The sequence below is a fragment of the Theobroma cacao genome, chromosome 3 (assembly GCF_000208745.1).
Source record: "Theobroma cacao cultivar B97-61/B2 chromosome 3, Criollo_cocoa_genome_V2, whole genome shotgun sequence".
NCBI lineage: Eukaryota > Viridiplantae > Streptophyta > Magnoliopsida > Malvales > Malvaceae > Theobroma > Theobroma cacao.
Window position 1 is genome coordinate 33,773,158 of NC_030852.1, and position 20,734 is coordinate 33,793,891.

Here is a 20,734-nt window from a genome sequence, read left to right on the forward strand (position 1 = left end):
TGAACACAAATCAACGAAATCCTTTTATATATGACGATGAATTTCAAACTACATTGTTCATAATTCTGATAAATCTTCAACAAGTGAAATGACTGCTATAAAGAATTTCATAATACATAAAGAATCAAAGAATAAACACCAAATTAATTGACTCCAATACTACTGACTGATATCTAAAGAACTGACTCGGTATGAAGCTACTGTATTCATTAAAATGGTTCTGGCACTAGACTGACCAATCTTTATCTGCAACAAAGAATGAAAGAATAATAATGACAGATTTCTCTACCTACAAAGAATTCTGTGTCCCTTTCTGTATGCAAGAATGGAATCAAATGAGATGGTATGTATGAAGAAAAAGTAAATCTGCAACAATCAACTTGGCTGAGAAAACGAGGATGAGCTGCCTGCAACATCAACCGGTGTCCAAGCTGAGACTGAATAAAGTGGCTGATCTAACCAACTTAGAGTATGCGCCGCACCATCCTGCCCTTGCTTCTTGACACTGTAGTTCTCACAAGAGTACATCTTCAACAGCATTTGGCTCTGAAGCAGTTCCCTCTCACTAACCCCCATGCATCTGAACCCTCCTTGCTCCATCAACTTCCTCCACTTCTCAAAACTCTCATGCCTTTCAAACCTGTCGCTTCCTTCGCAAGCAATTATATTCCTGATTTCCCGTGCAAACATTTCCTCTATTTTGATCCTAATCGGGCTCTCCAAGGGAAGGCTAGAATCCATTGAGTCAAATATGGCAGAGTAGTATCTCAATGAATTGGTAACTCTTGCATCTAAGCTGAGGACATTATGCTCAGCTTCTTGCTCTGCCACGATGACTACTGCAGGATTTGTGCTACGAAGAAGTCCCAAAAAGTCCCTGAGTGCTCCTCCATTTCCATCATAAAGTGTCTTGTGCAGTTGAAACACACAATTCACAGCTACACTCTCTTTCTCCTTTACGTGAAGCATCCACAACCTCACATCTTCTAACCTGTCCACAACTGGATGGAACTCGAAAGGCAAATTCAATGCCTCAGCAAATCCTGCAAGCCTGTCTCCTGTTTCATTCAGTTCTTGCTTGGACTCACCAATTCCAGTAACTCTAACATGGCTTGGAGGATTAGTCCTTGAAGCTAAACTCTGGAACAAACTAGGCCACTGTAGCCCTTGCTTGATGTCGAAATCTATGATGTGAACCCTGTCTTTGCCCTCGAAGGCTCTCAACAGTATCTCATTGGATGTGAAATGAACAAATTTTGGAATTGGGCTTACCTGATTCAAGAGCCTCAATGCAGTACCATTGTCATCATCCACCCGATCAAGCTCTCGAGGAGTTGTGATATGAAAAATATGAGGCCAAAGCCTTGTGACTCGAAGAGCCAAAGCTTCAGTATAGTAAGCAGTTAAACGGCTTATAGCACTTCCTCTTGGAGAAGCAAGATCCCCCAACTTTGCTATAAAATGGTTGATGGCAGCAATGTTCTTTGATCCAATTGCTTCAACACAAGCTGTCAGTAAGTGGACAAGCTCAAAACCCTGATGCTCCCCATGGTTGTTCTCCTCCGCATTAGCCCCCAAACGAGCACCGTCGTGCGGGTAAGGATTCCCAGAACCATTACCCACTTCTTGTTCCGTGGCTTGCTCATTTAACCGAAGTCCCAAGCTATGACTCTCTGAAGAAGTGCTCGATCCTGAAGTTTCGTTTGCCGGCCTGTGGATTGTCTCAACATCCTTTTCCCCGACGTCAGTGATCTCAGTTATTACTGATTCGATCCAAGGATTGTTAGACAATGGCAAAGGCGGAGAAATCACTTCACTAGGAACAAAACACACCCTTTCTTCATCCCCTGAACAAGTCAGAGAGAAAGGAACTTGAGGGGCATTCTGTCCTGTGAAACTTGGTTGAAACCAAAAATTTCCTGCACCTAGCTGGCCTAAACTCAAATTATCACCACCTCCTTCATGAATATCACCAGAATCCTCATTATCACTGCTACCCTTTTTCCTTTTTGCCCTGTTAATGACTGACTCATCAACTAAACCCTGCTCAGCAAGCCTCTTCAAACTTTTACCTTTCTCCCAAAACTCATCCTTGATCTCTCTCCTTCCTTCAAATGGATTTTGTGCAGTAGTAGTCAATGGCGGCAGCCGGATATTCTGCTTGAGAGAACAACCGGTGGTCTTGGATTCAATTGGTTTCTCCACAGAAAGTCCAACAGGCCTAATAGGCTGTGACCTTGAAGTGTCCTTACGAGAGAAACTACATGGCAAGTCCAATCTCTGTGTGCTCATTGAAGTCTGGAAATGGCAAGCTTGAAACTGTGCAGATGCTTCACTCCTCAATCTATGCCTTGGTGACAGCAATGTAGAACTAGAACACCCAGCCAACATTTCTCTACAACCTTCCTATTTTCTTTCTTTTGTTTCTTTTTCAGTTCAATTTCAATTCACCCACCCCCAGTTCTTTTTCGCTATTTCTTTCCCTATCTCTCTTTGTTTCTATAAGTTTTGAAAGTATGCAACGTATTATTTTTTTTTTTTTATGTATAAAATCCTATGTGTTCATATGAAACTTTGCATGTATACTTGGAAAAACCAAACCTAGAGAGATAGACAAATTCTAAGTGAGTGTGTGAATTTTCAAGAAACCAAAAGAAATAAAATAAAAAGGAATCCGATGAAAAATACAGAAACAAATCAAATAGTATTGAAATCAAACCTTTTTTTTTTCAAAGTGTTCCTATATGAACAATATGTGTGTATGCAATGAAGAATTGACAGAATATGCAAAACAAATGAATTAAAAAAAAATTAACCCACCCCAGAAAGAATCAAAGAATTGTTAAGAACTAAACTAAAATTAACATCTACCAGAAAACAATCATCGGATTCCCAAACATTCACAAACAACTCATTCCAAAAGGCTATAATCAACGGTGTAATAAACATCAATATTGAAGACAAAAACACATATTTTCTCAAACCTGTACTTCAAATCCTGAAAAACTTTGAGAGCCTCAGATTTTGAGGTTTGCAACGACTCCATGGTAGCTGAAACTGAACCCAGACTCAGAAATCCCGGCTTTGGAAACCAACTAAACATGCATGAAAACAAACTGAAAAACGATCAACCAACAATGAAAATCTCTCAATGCTCACTACCCAAAAAAACCATAAACCAGAAAAGGGTGTTGTTTTTATATACTTCTATATAATACTAGTAAAGCTAAAGCTTTTACTATTTTCCTTGGTTCATGTTCTTCCTTTAACTCTTTCTACTACTGCTACTACTATAGTATACTACTCTACACTTGACTAACTACCACTTTCACCTTCACGTCTCTATCATTGCTTTCCTTTCTTTTTTCCTTTTTCTTCTTTTGGTTCCTGGGATTCATTTGAAAAGAAAAAATTACGATGGCAAAGGTTGAAAAGGGGTAGTTCGAGAAGACTAAGGAAGTTTCGTTTTTCTATAGCCGTTGGATTTTGAGATCTGACGATGGAGAACAATAGCCTTAATGACCGTTGGAGTGTTGTCGGTAAAATATGACCGTTAGAGGAGAGGGAGTTGGTGTACGGAACTCCGTGAATTTTTGGGGGAACACTCCTTTTTTACTAAATTTTATTTTTTTTAAAGAAAAAAAAAACTCTTTTGGAGAGAGTGCTGGTGTTCACGTGGTGTGCACGTGCTTGTCTCCTGATACCCGTTCACTTGACCGTTGGGTCACAGCACAATTATTTTTCCTTCCCCTCCCCTTTTTCAACTTTTTGTTTTGTCCTCTTACGAAACATTAGCAGCCTCTAACCTCCTTAACCTGTCAATATTAATATAATTGAAAACACGTGGCGCACGTTCAGGCTCAGCTGCCATAAGAGGGTTTGATCCTAGTTTACTCTATTAAGTTAAATTTGACAGCCTTTTGTTGGTCAAGGTTGGTGGGTTTTGTCTACCAATAACATTCTGCCACGCTGGACTGAGGTAGGGACATTCTGGTCAATTTGCTAAGGTGGGTGAGGCTGACAAAGGTCGGGGGACTTGGTACTTTTATTTTTACGTTTGTTTGCTGAAGACCCACAAATACCTGAATGATCCGGGAAAGTAAGACAGGTAAGAAGAAAAACTGGAAAAGTAAACGTGAATCACAGCACAGCCAGGTAAATCACCCAGTAGAGAGAAGGAAAAACGAAAAGGAATAAGGGAAAAGGTGAAAAACCGATTTACAACGAAAGGTAAAAAAATGATAATACATGCCTAGACAAAAGTAAATTCTGCACCCACATGGTAGTTAAGTTTTATTTGAACTAGAAAAGAATTATTTTTTGTTGCTAAGGAATGATACTCTAGGGGCATTGTCCTTATATCAAGGCTGCAACAAAATTTCTTGGACTCTAAAGAAAAAGGAAGGCATCCAGTTTCCACAATGGGTTTTCACTTTTCAGGCCTGAGTAATGAAGACATTCTAGTACTAATTTGCTAGGTCTATGGCACCTGAAGGAGGAGAAAAAATGCAATATCCAGGAATTATTTCTTCGCAATTTATTATCTAACATAACAGATTGGGTTATTCATTTATACTAGTGTAAAACTGTTGAGGAATGATAACTGAACAATAAGGCATTTTTCCAGGTCAGGCAGGTTAATAAGTTTCTGACGTAATGAGGGGTGATTTCCACCCTATAGCTGTGGAAAGAGGGGAGGATGGGGAGCAATTTACTTCTCACATCCAAAGCACAGCTCAGAACAATTTTGTCCAACTAGCAGAGAAGCGATAAAAAGCAGAAACACCAACACATGATTTAATCTGGTGTTCATGAGAAGTAATCTTACCTTTTTAATATAGTAAATTACTACATATATACAAAACATGCCCTTTCAATCAATTGAACACCACCAACGAAAGCAAATGCTGACCATGGTCAGTCAGATTAATTGTATCCTCTCCTGAAATTTCATGTATTTCAACCGAACAGAAAACCTTAAGAACTTCCAAACTTCATGCATTTCTTCATTTTTCGATGAACTAAAAATTTTCAGAGTAATTTTCTACAACATCCGTGTAGGAGTTAAATGCTATTAGATCAACTCCAGAAATAGGGCTTCTTGTTTGCTTGTTAAGCCAAGTTCATTAAATGTCAAACTGCTCTCTCCATCACCGAAAGCCCGCCTTGGGTATGGCCTCACCTGTAAAAATGATAAAATCAACATGGCACATATTCCTTGCAGGAAGGCTAGTGAATATTTTTCTCAAATAGTGAAAAATAAATCACGTATCTATATGGGACTTGGCAAAAAGCTTAGGGATGAAAAATTTTACCAATCTATAAGTGCCTGGCTTGACTCCTCTACCAATATCAATGAAGTCATACAGAGACTGCAAAGCAAACCCAAATCAGGTCGAGTATTAAGCATGCACAAGGAAAAGCAACGGAAGTAAACACTTCTTAACAAATTTACCTGCAGCCTGTCAGATTTGACAAAACGACGGCCCCTGCGACTGCCGTCTGGCATTCGCACAAGAAGGGTTACAGCATTTTCCTCATCTGCTGCTGGCTCCTGAGGCAGAGAAGCTTCTTTTGCAGCTAATTGTCTCTCACATTCCTGCAAGTAAGAAATGATGCAATCCAGAACCAATAAAACTAGTTATCTAGAGTGAGTGAAATTGAAATTCTACTCACAAAGCTTAAATGAAGTAGTCGAGCATGATTTTATGCTGATAACATAGAAAAGCAAAAAAACATATAAATAATTCTCTTTCTAGTGGAGAGAAACCTAAATTGTCTGAAAGATAAAATGAAATTTGTATCATCTCCAGTAACATGTCCACGGAATGAACTGATGACAACGACAACAATAGTTGTTCGAGATTTACACAAGTTTGTTTTGCTTCCAGTAGAAATTTACTGGTAAAATTTAATCAACACATATAAACTTAAATGCAAACATCTAAATAATAAATTACTCTTGACTTATGGTGAGGATCTCATCCTTATCTCAGAAAATCAAGATAAAAGATAAAATAAATCATTTTCCTCAATAAATGGATTGACCCTGTTGCCAGCTAAGTTTACCAATGATTGAACAATAACTAATAAAAATACCTGTTCCTCCTCCATTTTCCTGTGAAACTCTTCCTCTCTTCGTTGTTCTTCTTCAAGAGCAGCTTTTCTAGCTGCTTCCTCCTCTAAAAGGCGAGCTTCAGCTTCTTGAATTGCCTTCAACTCTTTTTCTCTATCAGCTTGCAACGATGCATTATACTCATCATCCTGAATGCATGTAAGCAGGCAATTGTTATACCATTACTTGTGGCAGAAAATTTGAAACCTATGTGTTTCAGTCAGAGCACAAAAAAAAACTAACTTGCTGTTCCCGTATCAAGCGTTGAGCTGCCAACGAGGGTGATGGAGGACGAGGGGTACGCCAGGGATAGGAGCCCTCAGGTCGCATGAACTGATGAGGTGCATATGCATAACGGTATCCACTTTCAGGGATTCCACCAAACATTGCAGCCTCAAGCATGACTGCCTCATCATGCTCCTCAGAAGAGATGCCTCCCCACTACAATTTATTGGAGAGCACAAACCAAAATTTATTTTAGTAAAGAGCATAGGCAAGGGGCATTAGTTAGAACAGAAAGTCCTGAGTAAATATATTTAATAGAATATAAATTTCAGTTTCTTATTGAGCATCAGCAGATACTATGCAAGGATTAAACCTCATCAGAAGGGAAGGCGTTCCCATTGTTTGGTGGGTGATTGCCTATGCCTTCCTGTCCAGGACTTGATGGTGGGCTAGCCTCAACAACTCCAACTTCTTTTGCAGAGTCCCCCAGGCCAGATGACGACTGTCTGGACCCGTGCCTAACTAGAGGCTGTTCCTCCACATCATCAGCTTCATCTTGTATGGATGAGCTTCCTTCACCCAACCTACATTGACTCAACTCAGTACAGCCATAAAATGAAGAAAAAACACAAATCTTACAGGTTCATAATCAGAACACAATAACACACTGCTTAACGCTTGACCAGTGACAACATGATGTACCTCCCATTTGAGGCTGCCATGTTCTCCGGATGAACCTCAGCTGCTTTAGAAGCTTCCACATCAGATGCTCCAACAGGCCAACCCTGTTCACGCAATGCCTTCTCTTGCTCCGCTGTCTGAATTTGTTCATGTTAAATACAATGAAGAGATGATAATAGGAAAAGATAAACTGAACAAACTAGAGCACAACAAACCCTCAAGGACAACGAAACAGCTTTTGCAAGTTCAGCATCCTCTAAATGAGACTGGTTACGCAGAGGACCAGGATCACTTAACTCCTGCATAAGCATGAAAAGTCGATCTGTAAGGCAAACATTTACACCAACTACAAGAAGGCAGTTCACCAAAACAGAATAACACTGGAAGCACCTGTTTATAAAACTTACCTCAACATCCCGTTTGGAAGCCTCAATGGCAGCTTGAATCATTTCTTCTTCAATGTCATTGCCATAGTCAGGCAAATTATCAAAGGTAGGAGCACTGGGTGTAACATGTTGGTCATAAGAGTTATCGTTCTCCGGTCTTGGCAGCACAGTTGAACCCTCATCCATTTCATTAATTATAGCAATCTCATCGGTATTCGGGCCATGTGCTTGTGCAGTTTCAGAGATATCCTCAATGACAGGAGCATCACCAGAATGACCAGATGGCTCATTGCTATCCTTAACCTCTATCGGTACACCTCTCACCTCTCTTGGATGTGTAATCATTGGTTCACGAATTGTAAAATCAGAAGTACCATCTAGGAGACTTCTTTGAAAGTTTGGATCAAGATGTGAGAACGGACTTATTGGTCTAGATGCTGAGAGAGATGGTAGGACTGGCCTATTCGGTACAACATCACTTGGATCATCTATATCCATGGCATCATCTACAGGAACTACAGGTGATGTTTGCTGCATGCTGAAAACAGGAAAAAAAAGTTAGAAAATAAATAAAGCTATATACAGAAAATTACTAATCATGAAAAAATAATTGCACAGTTCACAGACGTGTTTCTATCTCCTTCGCTGAAATGTGCATTTACAGCTGCATTGAGGTCACCACCATGCTCCTGATTGCACGCAAAACAATTAACAAAGAAGTGAGATATGTACATATCTAACTTCATTTTAAGAATGGATGCAAAGAATCCGAAACAACTCAAAGAAAATGCAACCCAACAAGAAGTTAAGTTGGTCATTATAACTGATAAGTGGCATTTTCCAACAATCTCATCATCAAGCAATTGTCTGCAGATAAACGTACAAAAAAACCTTAGCAAACGACAAAAATTAAGTGATGCCTAAGAACCTCAGCATCTGCTAGTTTGAATTAAAACTCAATTCAACCATCACTAGAAATGAGGGGTGGGGTCACTCAGGAGTCCAAATGAAAACAGAGCACGAACCAAAGATACACACTAGCAGCAAGACCTTTAAATCACAAACCAAATTCAAGAGCACCCCTCCGTGTTAATTGCCCCATGTTTCTGTGTGCCTTTATAAGACCTTCATGACTAATTAATGGAAGTTCACAAAAACTTAGGCATCATCACTAATTAACATTGTATACATTCTTCAGAACCCAAGAAAAGAACATAACTTCAAATCCGAAACATTCTTAACCTCATCTTTTCCTTCATTTTCTCCCCTTTTCAGTGCCTAGTCAACAATCCAATTTCTCTTCTTTTTTTTTTTAAAAAAAAATCCAGTTCATTTTACTAATATAAGTTACATATACATATAACAACTAATTGAAAAGGAAAAAAAAAAATAACTTCTCAGACAGTTTATTCAAACCTAAGAATAACCCCTTGATTTAAAGACATTGACTAAAACCCTAATCGAATTGCAATCAATAAAAGTTCAATTATCTTCAACAAAAGAATCATACGATTATCAGCAAACTAAATCAACAATGCAAAGCAAGAGAAACCCTAATTTTTAACAAATTAAGCAATCAGCCGATCATTTATTAACCTATAATCAGAAACCAATTCAATAATCACGCCAAAAAAACGCAAATAAAAATAAAAAATTAAACTCAGTTTCAATTAAAAAAAAAAAACTTATTGACCTCAAGCTTCTCCATGGCAACCGCTTCGGGTGCCCCAGTGATGCTCATGAAAGTCTCGATTGCTTCTTGATTAGGTCTCGCCATTGCAGAAATTAGGGTTCTCTTTTTTTCTTAATTTTTTGCAGCTTATAAATTGAGGAGTTCTTTTTAATGTAGAGAGAACAAAAAGAAAAGGAAAGAAGAGAGATAATCGTTGTGGAAATTTTGTTTGGGGGAAGGGCTTTTTAAATAAGGACTTGTTTGGAGAAGAAGTTAATAATCAATTTTTCGTTTTTTTTTTTTGAACTTTTTGAGGGGAGGAGTTTCTCCAATCTTCTACGCTTCTTGAAGCAGAAATGAATCGATTTTAAGACTTTTAGGTAAAGCTTTAACTTACTGAATAAGTAGCTCAAAGGCAGTGGCTATAACGCCAAAAGAAAAAGAAAAGTAAATTTGCAGATTTAGCCATGTTTGGTAACAAATTATTGGGTTTGTTATTTCCCATTTGGGGAGGGGGACTTTACTAGTTGCAAATTCATGTGGGTCGTGAATGCATGTCATAAATTTGTCACTGATTATTATAATCTAATGTTAGATTTAATGTTAATTACTCTTCAAAATTTTGTTAATACATTCAATGCATTAATTTATTTAAATAAAGCATGACGGTTTTACAAATATAATCATTAAAATTGATGTATTTATTATTTATATATATAAGTATAATGTATTGTGTGTTCTATGAATGTCTTTTTTTTTTTTTACTCAACAAATAATGCACCTTGTCTTGATCACGGTCATCATTAAGATACCATGCCAAAAAGATTTTAAGAAGTCTTTTTTTTTTTTGGGTATTTGTATTGGCCATGATCCAATGATTAAAGGATAAGTTAGGAATCTTCGAATTTTTTAGTTTTTTTTTTAATTCTAAATTTCAATATTTCTATTTTTTTTTTCGTCGTCGATTTAATAATGTAAAGTATGATTAATTATAAAACAAAATTACTTTAAAGTTAAGGAAAACTTCAAATTTAACCTTGTTATGACATGAAACGAATCCAATTGAAAATTTTAATGTGATTTTTTTAAAAATATATAAATTGGAAAACTTTTCATATATATTTTTGTTATAATTTTTTACAATTAATTTGCGAAGATTTACATCGATGAAAATTCTTTATAATTGAGGTTAATTAAAAAGAGAAAGTAGAGCTGAGATAATAATTAGACTTGATAATTTTAAACACAACATGTTAATATAACATGAAAAAATATGTAGTTAAACAGGTTTTGGTTTAACATTAACGTATTTAGTATTTAATCGTGTCTAACACGTTTAAAATATAAAAACTTTATTATCTTAACGTGTTAGACACAAGTATACATGTCAAAATTGGCCAAGCCCATTGGATCAATCAATTTTTATTGAATATGAGTTGGGTTGAGCCTGAAAATTTAAGTCCATATTAAAATCAAGCCTAGATGGGCTAGCCCACCAAAATAGTGGGTTGAGGTGGGCTAGCCCTATGGACCAAAAAATTAATAATTTTATATATTTAACTATATAAAATTAATAATTTAATTACCAATAATATTACTTATTTTATATATTTAAATGTGTTTAATCTTTACTTATCAAATTAATAATTTTAATTTATGAATTAAATTATAAAATAATCTTATTAATAGAAAATTTATTAAGTAAAATTATAAAATTGATTTTTTTTACAAAAAAAAAAAATGGACTGGCCCAACTCAACCCATGGGTTAGCAAGGGATGGGATGGGTTTAAATGTATAAACATATTTAATCGTATTATTGTATTTAAACGTGACACGTTTATCAACTTACTAAAAATTAATAATCAAAAATTATTTTAATCTTACTTAAATAATTTTAAATAATTATTTTAATAATTTTTTAAAATTTTATAAAAATAATAATGTAATTATGTCATACTCAAATCTTAATTTTGCACTTTTGTTTTGTTATATTTGATGTTATTATTATTTTGTTTTGTTATAATATTATATTTAATTATAAATATTTTTATTTAATAGTGTTAAATGTATTAATTGTGCCGTGTCATATATTAACATGTTTAACAAATGTGTTAATCATGTTATGTCATATTACACGGTTATTAAACGTATACGTATACATGTTTTAAATTGAAGACATGGATATTATTCGTGTTGTGTTTGTATTTAATTTTAATATATTTCGTGTCTAATCGTATCTGATACGTTTAAAATACAAAAACTCAAATTATCAAGTCTAATAATAATTCCCATAGAAACGGTTCAATCCAGGCCCAAAAGAATACAAACAATGGCCCAGAGGGCTGCAACTTATGTTTTAAAGGTTGGGCTCAGAAAAACTAAATAGCTAAGTTTGGGCCTAAAATTTTAGCCCAGTTTTCTCTAGCACATAGCAATCAGAATAAGTAATTTATTTAAATTATTTAATAAGGTATAAATAATTATTTGTTAGTTTACTATTATTGGTAAGAACAATGTCTAACTTTTAGCCATTTTTAGTAGGATCTTGTTATCAGTGCTGGCCTTGATATGGTACCAAGTGCCAACCTTGTCATAATTAGTAAGTCTGGGGAAGTCAACTGTTTGAGAATGGTTTGGTTGATAAGGAGCAGAAGGCCCAGAAGCCTACTAATTTACCCAACAATTCTATATTGGAATCTTCTTTTTTTGTAGTAAATTGTTTTTCTTGATTTAGATCTCCTCGGTTTTAGCTTGACTTGCATTCACAAGAACCCAATATATATATATGTCAATATTGGGTAAGTTCTTTAATACCAACATCAATAGTTAAATAAAAGAAACCCTCAAAATAGAATGTCTAGAGAATATTTTGATGGTTTATTTCGATTATTATTAATATATTAAAATAATTATTGAAATTTCTGGTATCGATTTGTTTATGATATGCGTGAGTTATCAGTAATATATATCAAAGATATATCATAATTGATAATTAATTATGTATAAAGATCAATTCAACAATGATCACAACATATACTTTTATCTTCGGAAAGTGTACACAATAAAAACAAAAGAGATACAGCTCGAAGGCCCATGGTTACAGCAACCTGGACTTTTGCTGATCCTGGAACTGGTGTTGGCCCAGGCCAGTTTGGTCCAATAGTTCAAGTGACAGCAGTTATAGGGTTCGGAAGGGTCATGTGTCTTTACAGTGTAACAGAAGCCAAGAATTGAAGAATATTGTTTTGCTGATCACACCAACATTAGAACATGGAATTGGATTGTTCTTCAAGGCTCCATAATTGAAAAAGCAACCATGGTCATGTTTCCCAGGCCAGGAATTTTGGGTTTCTCACACGTCACCAATGACTAGTCTACACCTTGCTTTGCTCAATGGCTTTCATTTCTTTATTCAGAAAACTATACTTATATACATTAATTAATTCTACTGCATACTAGCAGTTAATTATTGCAAGTTACATGAGCTAACATCTATATAATTTTCGTCTCATGTATATATATGAACGTGGCAAGCCTATAATCTTCTCATGAATTATTGATAAATAATTCGAATTTTCTTTTTTGGGTAAGCTTAGAGTAAAGAGATATTAGTTGAAGGTCAAACCTTGTAAGTCAAGGCAACCGGACAGGGAGCAAAGCTTCTCTTTGCTTTGTTTAATTGTTTTATTTAAATTTGATGGTAGCTTTTTGACCAGAGAACTAATTAACTTCGAATAAAACATCACAATTATCAAGTGTAGCTTGGTCACACTATGCTAAAACCAGGTGCTTAAACAATGATTAACTAGATTCACCAGATTAATTAGATAATATTATCCCCACCGCAAATTCCCGGCAAGTGAGAGTCTCTTTTAATTAAATTACTTGTTAATTTGCTACTGCTTTTTTTTTTTTTTATAATGAATCATTTCGAAGAGGCTTGGGGCTAATTAAATCAGTTCAGAATGATATTAATAGTTTAATTATGTTGATTGTGATTATATATATGTTAATCACTTTAGGGTATCTCATCCTAGGGCTCCATAGAGTTTGAAACCTTTATTTTTCCCTTAAATTATATTTGAAGCCATGCTTTCTGCCGTAATCCGCACTTTACTTAAGCTTAAAAATTTCTTGCTCGGTTGAAAATAAGCTTGATTAATTCTCTTTAGATGTTAGTTTAACATGTTGAAGGAAAATTAGATTACAAGGCATACTTAACCTAATTCCGTATCCAGCAATCGCCGCAATGCATGTACTAAGACACCCACTTGTTGGTAATATATATTCTAGCTAGAATTACATGATAAATAATAGTAAATAATATATATCCATATTGATTTGGGCATTCAAAGATATCGAAATATTAATATAATTAAGTTTGGATAACAAGTAATCAAGTGAAGCAAGTAATAAATTTATTACTCAAATTCGTCCCAAACTCGAATATTACAATTGTTTCTTCATAACAGAATAAGAAGTACTAACAGATGCTTTCATCTTGTTCCTGTGTCAACGATTTTCAGTTCAAAATCATAATGTTTCCCAGCCCGTTACTTAGAAAATTGAAAGTTTTAATATAATCCTATATATAAATAGTGGGTCTTTTTTTTTTTTGTCCTAGCCAATGCCTGTTGGAATTTAGTACCATAACTCGGAGAGAGCAAATGAGACAAGTTGACGAGTACTTTTCTTTTGTTTTGTAATGAAACATACATTGAATCATAAGTCAGAACATGAAAGAAAGCTTCCTTCTTTCGATTTTCCTTGTGGGGGGTTTTGGTTTATCTTTCTTTTTCCAGGTGCCTTCACCCCTTCTAGAGCTTAACGTTTTGCATGAGGTTTGAGTCTCTCCAAAAACTCGACGGTGCGATAAGTAAATATATATATATATATATATATATAATTATGAGGTATAATCTTTTTTGATAAGGATATTTTAAAAATAATTAAAAAATAAATTTAATTATTTTTAATCATATTTAGTCATGATTTGATAAAAATACTTTTAAAATTATTTCAAATAAATTAAATCATTCATCACGATTTTTCCGTATTTGTGCTTTCGATTTCTTTCTCTCACCATTCCACTTTATCTAATTTTACCGATTTCTCTATTCGGCATTCGTCTACTATGCTCTCAATTTCTCTATCGCATTTTAAATTTTCTTTTTCTTATGTTTTCAAGACACCTAGCGATGGTTTTGATGTGGTTGGGTGGATGAATATTTGAAAATTTTGATTTTTAGGTATTTTGGATAAAACTAAAATAGTAAAAATGATCACAGATATTTGAAATAACTTTTAATTGGATCAATTCGGGACTTAAATACCAATAAATTCGAAATTTTGAAATTTATAAATCTAAGTTTTTAAAGGAATTTTTTTTTTAGTCGAANTTTTTTTTTTAGTCGAAATAGGTGTTTTAGATAAGAAATTTATGTTTTGATTTATGAAAACATATTAGAAACACCTTAATGGGTGACAAATTATCAAAAAAAAAAATGAAGAGAGTTGAGAAGATTTGAAGTTTTGGTTCGTAAGTAACAACAACATTTTTGGTATTAAAGTATAACAAAATGTTTTTGAATGTGACGTGCAATAACAATATTTTTTCAATATGACGTGTAACAACAATATTTTTTTTTCAATATGACGTGTAAAAATCTAATTATAACGTGTCACATGTTTTTGTACATGACGTGTAACAACATAACCATGACGTGTCACATTTTTTTTACATGCGTGTAACAACCTAACCATGACGTGTTACATGTTTATTACATGATGTGTAACAACCTAACCATGACGTGTCACATGTTTTTGTACATGACATGTAACAACTTAACCATAGTGTGTCACATGTTTTTGTACATGACGTGTAATAACTTAATCATGACGCGTCACGTATTTTTGTACATGGTATGTAACAACTTAATCATGACGTGCCACGAGTTTTTGTATATCATGTGTAACAACCTAATCATGATGCGCCACATGTTTTTGTATATGAAGTGCAATAACCTAACCATAACGTGTCATATGCTTTTATATATGGCGTGTAACATATTTTTGTACATGACGTGTAACAACCTAACCACAACGTGTCATATGTTTTTGTACATGACGTGTAATAACCTAACCATGACCTATATCATGTTTTTGTATATGACGTATAATATCATAACATGTAATTTTATTCATTTTGATTAAAAATAATTAAAGTTATAAAAAATATTATTTTTTAAAACATCTTATCTATAAAAATTATTTTTAAAAATACCTTTTATATAAATATATCATCAGCTCCATGTGGTCCTACTCCTACCTACAAATTAATTTGGATAAGTGGCAAATAAAATTACCAGGAAGGGTTTTGTCATTTGAATGGAATTAATAACACTACAGACTACAGTTGCTGTCCCTCGATATGCTTCATGCCCGAAGCAAAGAGGAAAAAAGAAAAGATTTTAATAATACATACTCCGTGCGCAAAGGGACAGACAAGAAGAACAATTTTCTCCCCAATTCTCTCCCTCCTTGGGTAACTCAAAAGAAAAAAAAAAACCACCTGCACCAATTGCCAAACTTTGAAACTTCCATTACCATCACTCCAACATGTACCAATTCCTTCATCTTTGAATGCATAACGGGTGAATTTATTTATTTTTATAGATAGATAGAGAGACATGCACCATGGATCCTATGATAGATATATTCATCTTGTGGAGACACCCAGCTGGATTCAGAGGGCATATATCATCACCGTCCTCGAACAAATGTTGCGCCAACCGGTAAGATCAACAACTAATCAAGAATTTTTGAAGTCAACTAGATCAATAATCATAGCCGTCCAATCATAAACCAGAAAAAATAAAAGAAGAAAGAAAGTGAAGAGGATCCTGTTTATTTGCAAATCCATCGCATGCAGGTTCCTACCAACAAGATTTTGTGGCACTGTACATTCAAGACAGGTAGGTCCCCTCTGAGGCTCTACTCTCCCTACCAGCAATTGAGAATTTCCCCCACATTATTAATTATTAGCATCATTACTAGTATTAAACACCTGACTTAAGCGACTAGAGAACAGATAATTTGACTTGACAGCACTCCTTTTTTCTGCACTAATATTTTATACTAACAAATTGATTAAGCTTTTTTCTGTTTATAATTTATGAATTCTAACATCAGATCTAAGAGCTGTCATTTTGTGCACCTCCCTTTCCCTTTTTCTCCTTATAGCAGACCCTTTCCAAGCTCATTCTCAGCAGTTACGCAATCTTTGTCATCCTCATTCAGCAATTTTTGAACTTTTCTGCATAAAAAGAGACCCTTTTACAAGAAAAATAATCACCGCAAAAGGAAAAAGCTTTCGAAGGTGTCTCGACATATAAGGAAAGTACAGAGGATTGGAAGAGGATACCCAAGCATTCATTTGCCCAAATGGGGTGTAAACTAAAGCCGTTCCACGTCGTATTCATAAATGTGTAATTTCGTGACAGCTATATATGGAAAACACTTATCTAAGAACATGATTTAGTCCATAAAGTGTTGATTAAAGAAGTGAATGGTATCCATTCAAGGACTAGTTCATAACACCGCCTCCACGTGCAGGAGTACTGGCACTAGCAGTGGACTTCACAGCTTTAAACCGCTAATGTTCAGTGACTTGACTCCACCCTCCAATCCCCAATTAATGACAAGAGATGTCTTATGGATAAATCCTAATTAAGTGACATGTCAAAAGCGGAAACTAAACTAGTAGTTGGATCACTTATTTTTTAACCAGGCAAAACTGGTTTAAGTAAATTAGCATACAATATTTTAATAGAAAAAGCTCATAAGCAGACAAACTTGAGGACACCATGTTTCCAAGATTCATCTGAATTCCATTGTCTGAGGCCTATACACGGAGTTTTGTCCGGTATCATTGTGACAAATGTTGTGATAAATGCATAATCTAATCGCGTAATGCATATAATGGAGGATCAAAAACTCACAGTAACCTACCGGCTACCTACAGATGTAGTTGTTATTTGTAGTTGTTTGCATGGGGTTCAGTCCGTGGCTCAATGGCCTGGTGGGCCGGTGCTCTATGTATTGAAAACTGGTTAACCTGAATAGTAGTCTTATTAGGTTTAACTAGTCTTAAAATTTTATTGCCAAGCAATGATCAAAAGAGTAAACATAACAGTAGTTGCATGCATATCCAGAGACATTTTATTCGAAATCTTAGTGATGTATGCATTAAGATTGGACCTTTGACATTGGGATTTAAGAATTTATGAGTTTGAGATTTACAGCTAAAGAAGATCTAGGAGCAGATCTGATTCGAGAAGAGAAGAATTGAAAACTAGAAGTTGTTATGCGGCAGCATACTTGTGTTGGGCACTAGCACACAGATATGGGAAAATTTAGCATAGATTTTTAGACAATTTCAAGATGTTGGTAAGAAGCCATTAGATTTATGTATTTAATGATGTAATGTAGATTGGCTTAAGATACTTAAGTTTGGTCAGACATGATCCTTTGAACTTCCATCGATCCTCTCAAATCTACAGTTGCCCTTCTGTTCCTCCAATATCTCCTTAAAAAAGGCTAAAATTCAGCCTCGTGCTTCTTCAGTTTCCATGTTATAGGTTCTTTCACCCTTAATTTGGAAAAAAAATTGCATCCAGCATTCCAGCCACTAGATGAAAAGAGAGAAAGATATAGGAAGCATCGTGTTAGCTTCTAGTCATGCTAGGCTCTCAACTGGTGAAGCGTTGACCAAATGATGACAAGGGAAAGCTCTTTAAGACAGAGTAACTCTAAATTAGTTCTATTATATCTCCAACGACTTATTTACAGCCCTTTGGTTCGGAAAAAACAAAAGTGATCAGGAAACTATAATTAATTCTCCTGAACAGTTGTAAGCATTGCCTTCCTATTTAAGTAGAGCTCCTCAAGGTTGATGAGAATCGTGAGATACATGCCAGCACTTTCTTCTCCTACCTGTCTGCTCTCCCCACGTTTCCTACTCGAAACTCTTTCCCATTTCTGGTAATATTAACCTTTCCATTCCCTTTTCTTTATAAACCATAAATACATATATCAGCATCATAAATCTTCTCCTGATCAATCCAGGATATCTTCTGTTAGCTTGCATTCATATACTTTTAGAGCATAAGATGCTGGCATTGTTCATTGGAGCTTTGCTTGTTATATGCATCACGCATTGGGTTTACAACTGGAGAAACCCAAGATGCAATGGCAAACTCCCACCAGGTTCAATGGGCTTCCCACTTCTCGGCGAGACTCTTCAGTTCTTCGGCCCCAGCACTACTTCCGATATCCATCCCTTTGTCAAAGAGAGGATGAAAAGGTGAAATTAATGGCCATGAATTGCATTTACTACTAAACTAGGCGTGCAACCAATCAGTTTCCTCATGATAATCTTCTTTTTCTCTCCTTCCATTCTAACTACCATATTTACTTGCAGGCATGGGCCAATATTCAAGACTAGCTTAGTGGGGCGATCGGTAATCGTATCAACCGACCCGGATCTCAATCATTTCGTCTTCCTGCAAGAAGGGCAACTGTTTCAGAGCTGGTATCCCGATACATTTACAGAGATCTTTGGACGTCAGAATGTGGGTTCCTTACATGGCTTCATGTACAAGTACCTGAAGAGCATGGTGCTTAATCTCTTTGGTCCCGAAAGCCTTAAGAAGATGCTCCCAGAAGTTGAGCGGACAGCTTGCAGAAGGTTGCAACGCTGGTCAAGCCAAGAAACTGTTGAGTTAAAAGAAGCAACTGCTAGTGTAATTTCACACACCCAATATTCATGGTTCATCTTTCAACTGAGAATTCTTTCTAAGTTCCTGGTCAGTAGACTTAATGAAAACTTCGTGTTTTTGCAGATGATATTTGATCTGACAGCCAAAAAGCTGATAAGTTATGACCAAGACAATTCCTCGGAAAATCTGAGGGAGAATTTTGTTGCATTCATACAAGGATTAATCTCCTTCCCTTTGGATATTCCTGGAACAGCTTATCACAAATGTTTACAGGTACAACAATGTTTTCTATTTACCAATTTATACTAGCATTTTCCCATTCTTGAGCTTAATTAATAGCAAGGTAATTAAGAATCAGTGTATGTAACTTAACACCAATTTAAAGTACACGTTCGAATGGAAATTCTTTTATCCATGCAACTAAGTGGGCTCCCCTGAATTTAGAAACATATGCCTCCATGGGTCCATCTTCCTGTGTCATGACTCTTCAAAGTTTTTATTCAGGGGAGGAGAAATGCTATGAAAATGCTGAAGAACTTGCTAAACGAAAGGCGGGCAATGCCCGGGAAGAACCGAAGTGACTTTTTCGATTATGTCCTTGAAGAACTTCAGAAAGAGGGAACCATCCTCTCAGAGGCAATCGCTCTGGATTTGATGTTCGTGCTACTATTTGCCAGCTTTGAAACAACTTCCCTGGCTCTAACTTTAGCCGTTAAATTCCTTTCTGACGACCCTTCAGTGCTGAAAAAGTTAACGGTATGTGAAATGATTTCAACTAAAAATTCCGTATCTGCCAAAATCCTCATTGTTTCCCTAAACAAACACACACTTAAGTATTTCCACTTTACAGGAAGAGCATGAGATAATTCTACGGAACCGGGAAGATCCCGACTCTGGACTTACATGGAAAGAATACAAATCAATGACTTATACATTCCAGGTGAGAAAGTTATGCTCTATACTTCTAATGACATTTATCATTCGCATTAGGCGTTTTGTTTCCATACACTGACAAGTTCAACTTGCAGTTCATCAATGAAACCGTTAGGCTGGCAAATATAGTTCCAGGAATCTTCAGAAAAGCACTAAGGGAAATCCAATTCAAAGGTATGCATTAAAAATGTCTGACCCCTTTTCCCATTGTTATAAAAAAGTTTTAGTCATTCAATTAATATAAAAAGTAACACATAAAATTTGGAATGAATGCAGGATATACCATTCCAGCCGGTTGGGCAGTAATGGTTTGTCCCCCAGCTGTGCACCTGAATGCAGCAAAATACCAAGATCCCCATGCCTTCAATCCATCAAGATGGGAGGTGGGTGACTACAGGAAGCTCTACCCTCATTCACCTGCAAGATTGCTTCTAAGACAAATCCACATATAAAATTTTACTTTGAAGCTCTAAAAGATTCTTCTACTTCTTAACTGCAGGGAGTAGAAACGAATGGAGCCTCTAAGAATTTCATGGCATTTGGTGGTGGCATGAGATTTTGTGTCGGAACAGACTTCACTAAAGTGCAGATGGCTGTGTTTCTCCATTGCCTGGTTACAAAGTACAGGTAAGAGCATGTTGCTACAAACTACAATATGTTCTATATCTGCCCAGCACACTTGGTGATAGAAAGCAAGGAATAGAAACTCATCTAAATTTTGAACTTTTCAGGTGGCAACCAATCAAAGGAGGAAATATACTCCGAACTCCTGGTTTACAATTTCCAGACGGCTTTCACATTCAGCTCATGGAGAAAACTAGACTAATGTCAAGCCATGTCAGTCTACATGGCTAAGAAAGCGAAACACCTAATGTTCCAACTTGGCATCTTACCAGTCAGCATCGCTTTTTTTGGACTGCAGAAGAGGATATAGCAGTTAT

At 35.7% G+C, this 20,734-nt stretch overlaps 3 protein-coding genes across 3 annotated transcripts; 1 reads left to right on the forward strand and 2 right to left on the reverse strand.

Moving 5' to 3' along the window:
- LOC18606459 (scarecrow-like protein 28) lies at nucleotides 1–3,426 on the reverse strand. Its single transcript, XM_018116643.1, has one exon. The coding sequence runs from the start codon at nucleotides 2,389–2,391 to the stop codon at nucleotides 376–378; it is 2,016 nt and encodes a 671-aa protein (XP_017972132.1). The 5' UTR covers nucleotides 2,392–3,426; the 3' UTR covers nucleotides 1–375.
- LOC18606460 (plant UBX domain-containing protein 8) lies at nucleotides 4,794–9,360 on the reverse strand. Its single transcript, XM_007040071.2, has 11 exons — nucleotides 9,101–9,360; nucleotides 8,035–8,096; nucleotides 7,429–7,945; nucleotides 7,237–7,320; nucleotides 7,043–7,158; nucleotides 6,714–6,924; nucleotides 6,359–6,556; nucleotides 6,100–6,264; nucleotides 5,456–5,599; nucleotides 5,316–5,372; nucleotides 4,794–5,182 (listed from the first exon to the last, which is right to left on the reverse strand). Exons 1-11 carry the CDS (start codon nucleotides 9,182–9,184, stop codon nucleotides 5,075–5,077), a joined length of 1,746 nt encoding a protein of 581 aa, XP_007040133.2. The 5' UTR covers nucleotides 9,185–9,360; the 3' UTR covers nucleotides 4,794–5,074.
- On the forward strand, nucleotides 18,252–20,699 carry LOC18606461 (cytochrome P450 87A3). Its single transcript, XM_018116874.1, has 9 exons — nucleotides 18,252–18,445; nucleotides 18,563–18,884; nucleotides 18,984–19,133; nucleotides 19,365–19,616; nucleotides 19,711–19,800; nucleotides 19,889–19,967; nucleotides 20,070–20,176; nucleotides 20,293–20,420; nucleotides 20,525–20,699. Exons 1-9 carry the CDS (start codon nucleotides 18,252–18,254, stop codon nucleotides 20,646–20,648), a joined length of 1,446 nt encoding a protein of 481 aa, XP_017972363.1. The 3' UTR covers nucleotides 20,649–20,699.

Coding starts and splice junctions, on each gene's coding strand:
- LOC18606461 (XM_018116874.1), top strand. CDS start 18,252: ATGCTGGCATTGTTCATTGGAGCTTTGCTTGTTATATGCATCACGCAT. Junction 19,968..20,069: donor AAGGGAAATCCAATTCAAAG/GTATGCATTAAA, acceptor GAATGAATGCAG/GATATACCATTCCAGCCGGT. Junction 20,177..20,292: donor TCAATCCATCAAGATGGGAG/GTGGGTGACTAC, acceptor TCTTAACTGCAG/GGAGTAGAAACGAATGGAGC.
- LOC18606460 (XM_007040071.2), bottom strand. CDS start 9,184: ATGGCGAGACCTAATCAAGAAGCAATCGAGACTTTCATGAGCATCACT. Junction 6,925..7,042: donor ATGGCAGCCTCAAATGGGAG/GTACATCATGTT, acceptor GAGTCAATGTAG/GTTGGGTGAAGGAAGCTCAT. Junction 5,600..6,099: donor GGAAAATGGAGGAGGAACAG/GTATTTTTATTA, acceptor TCTTACTTGCAG/GAATGTGAGAGACAATTAGC.
- LOC18606459 (XM_018116643.1), bottom strand. CDS start 2,391: ATGTTGGCTGGGTGTTCTAGTTCTACATTGCTGTCACCAAGGCATAGA.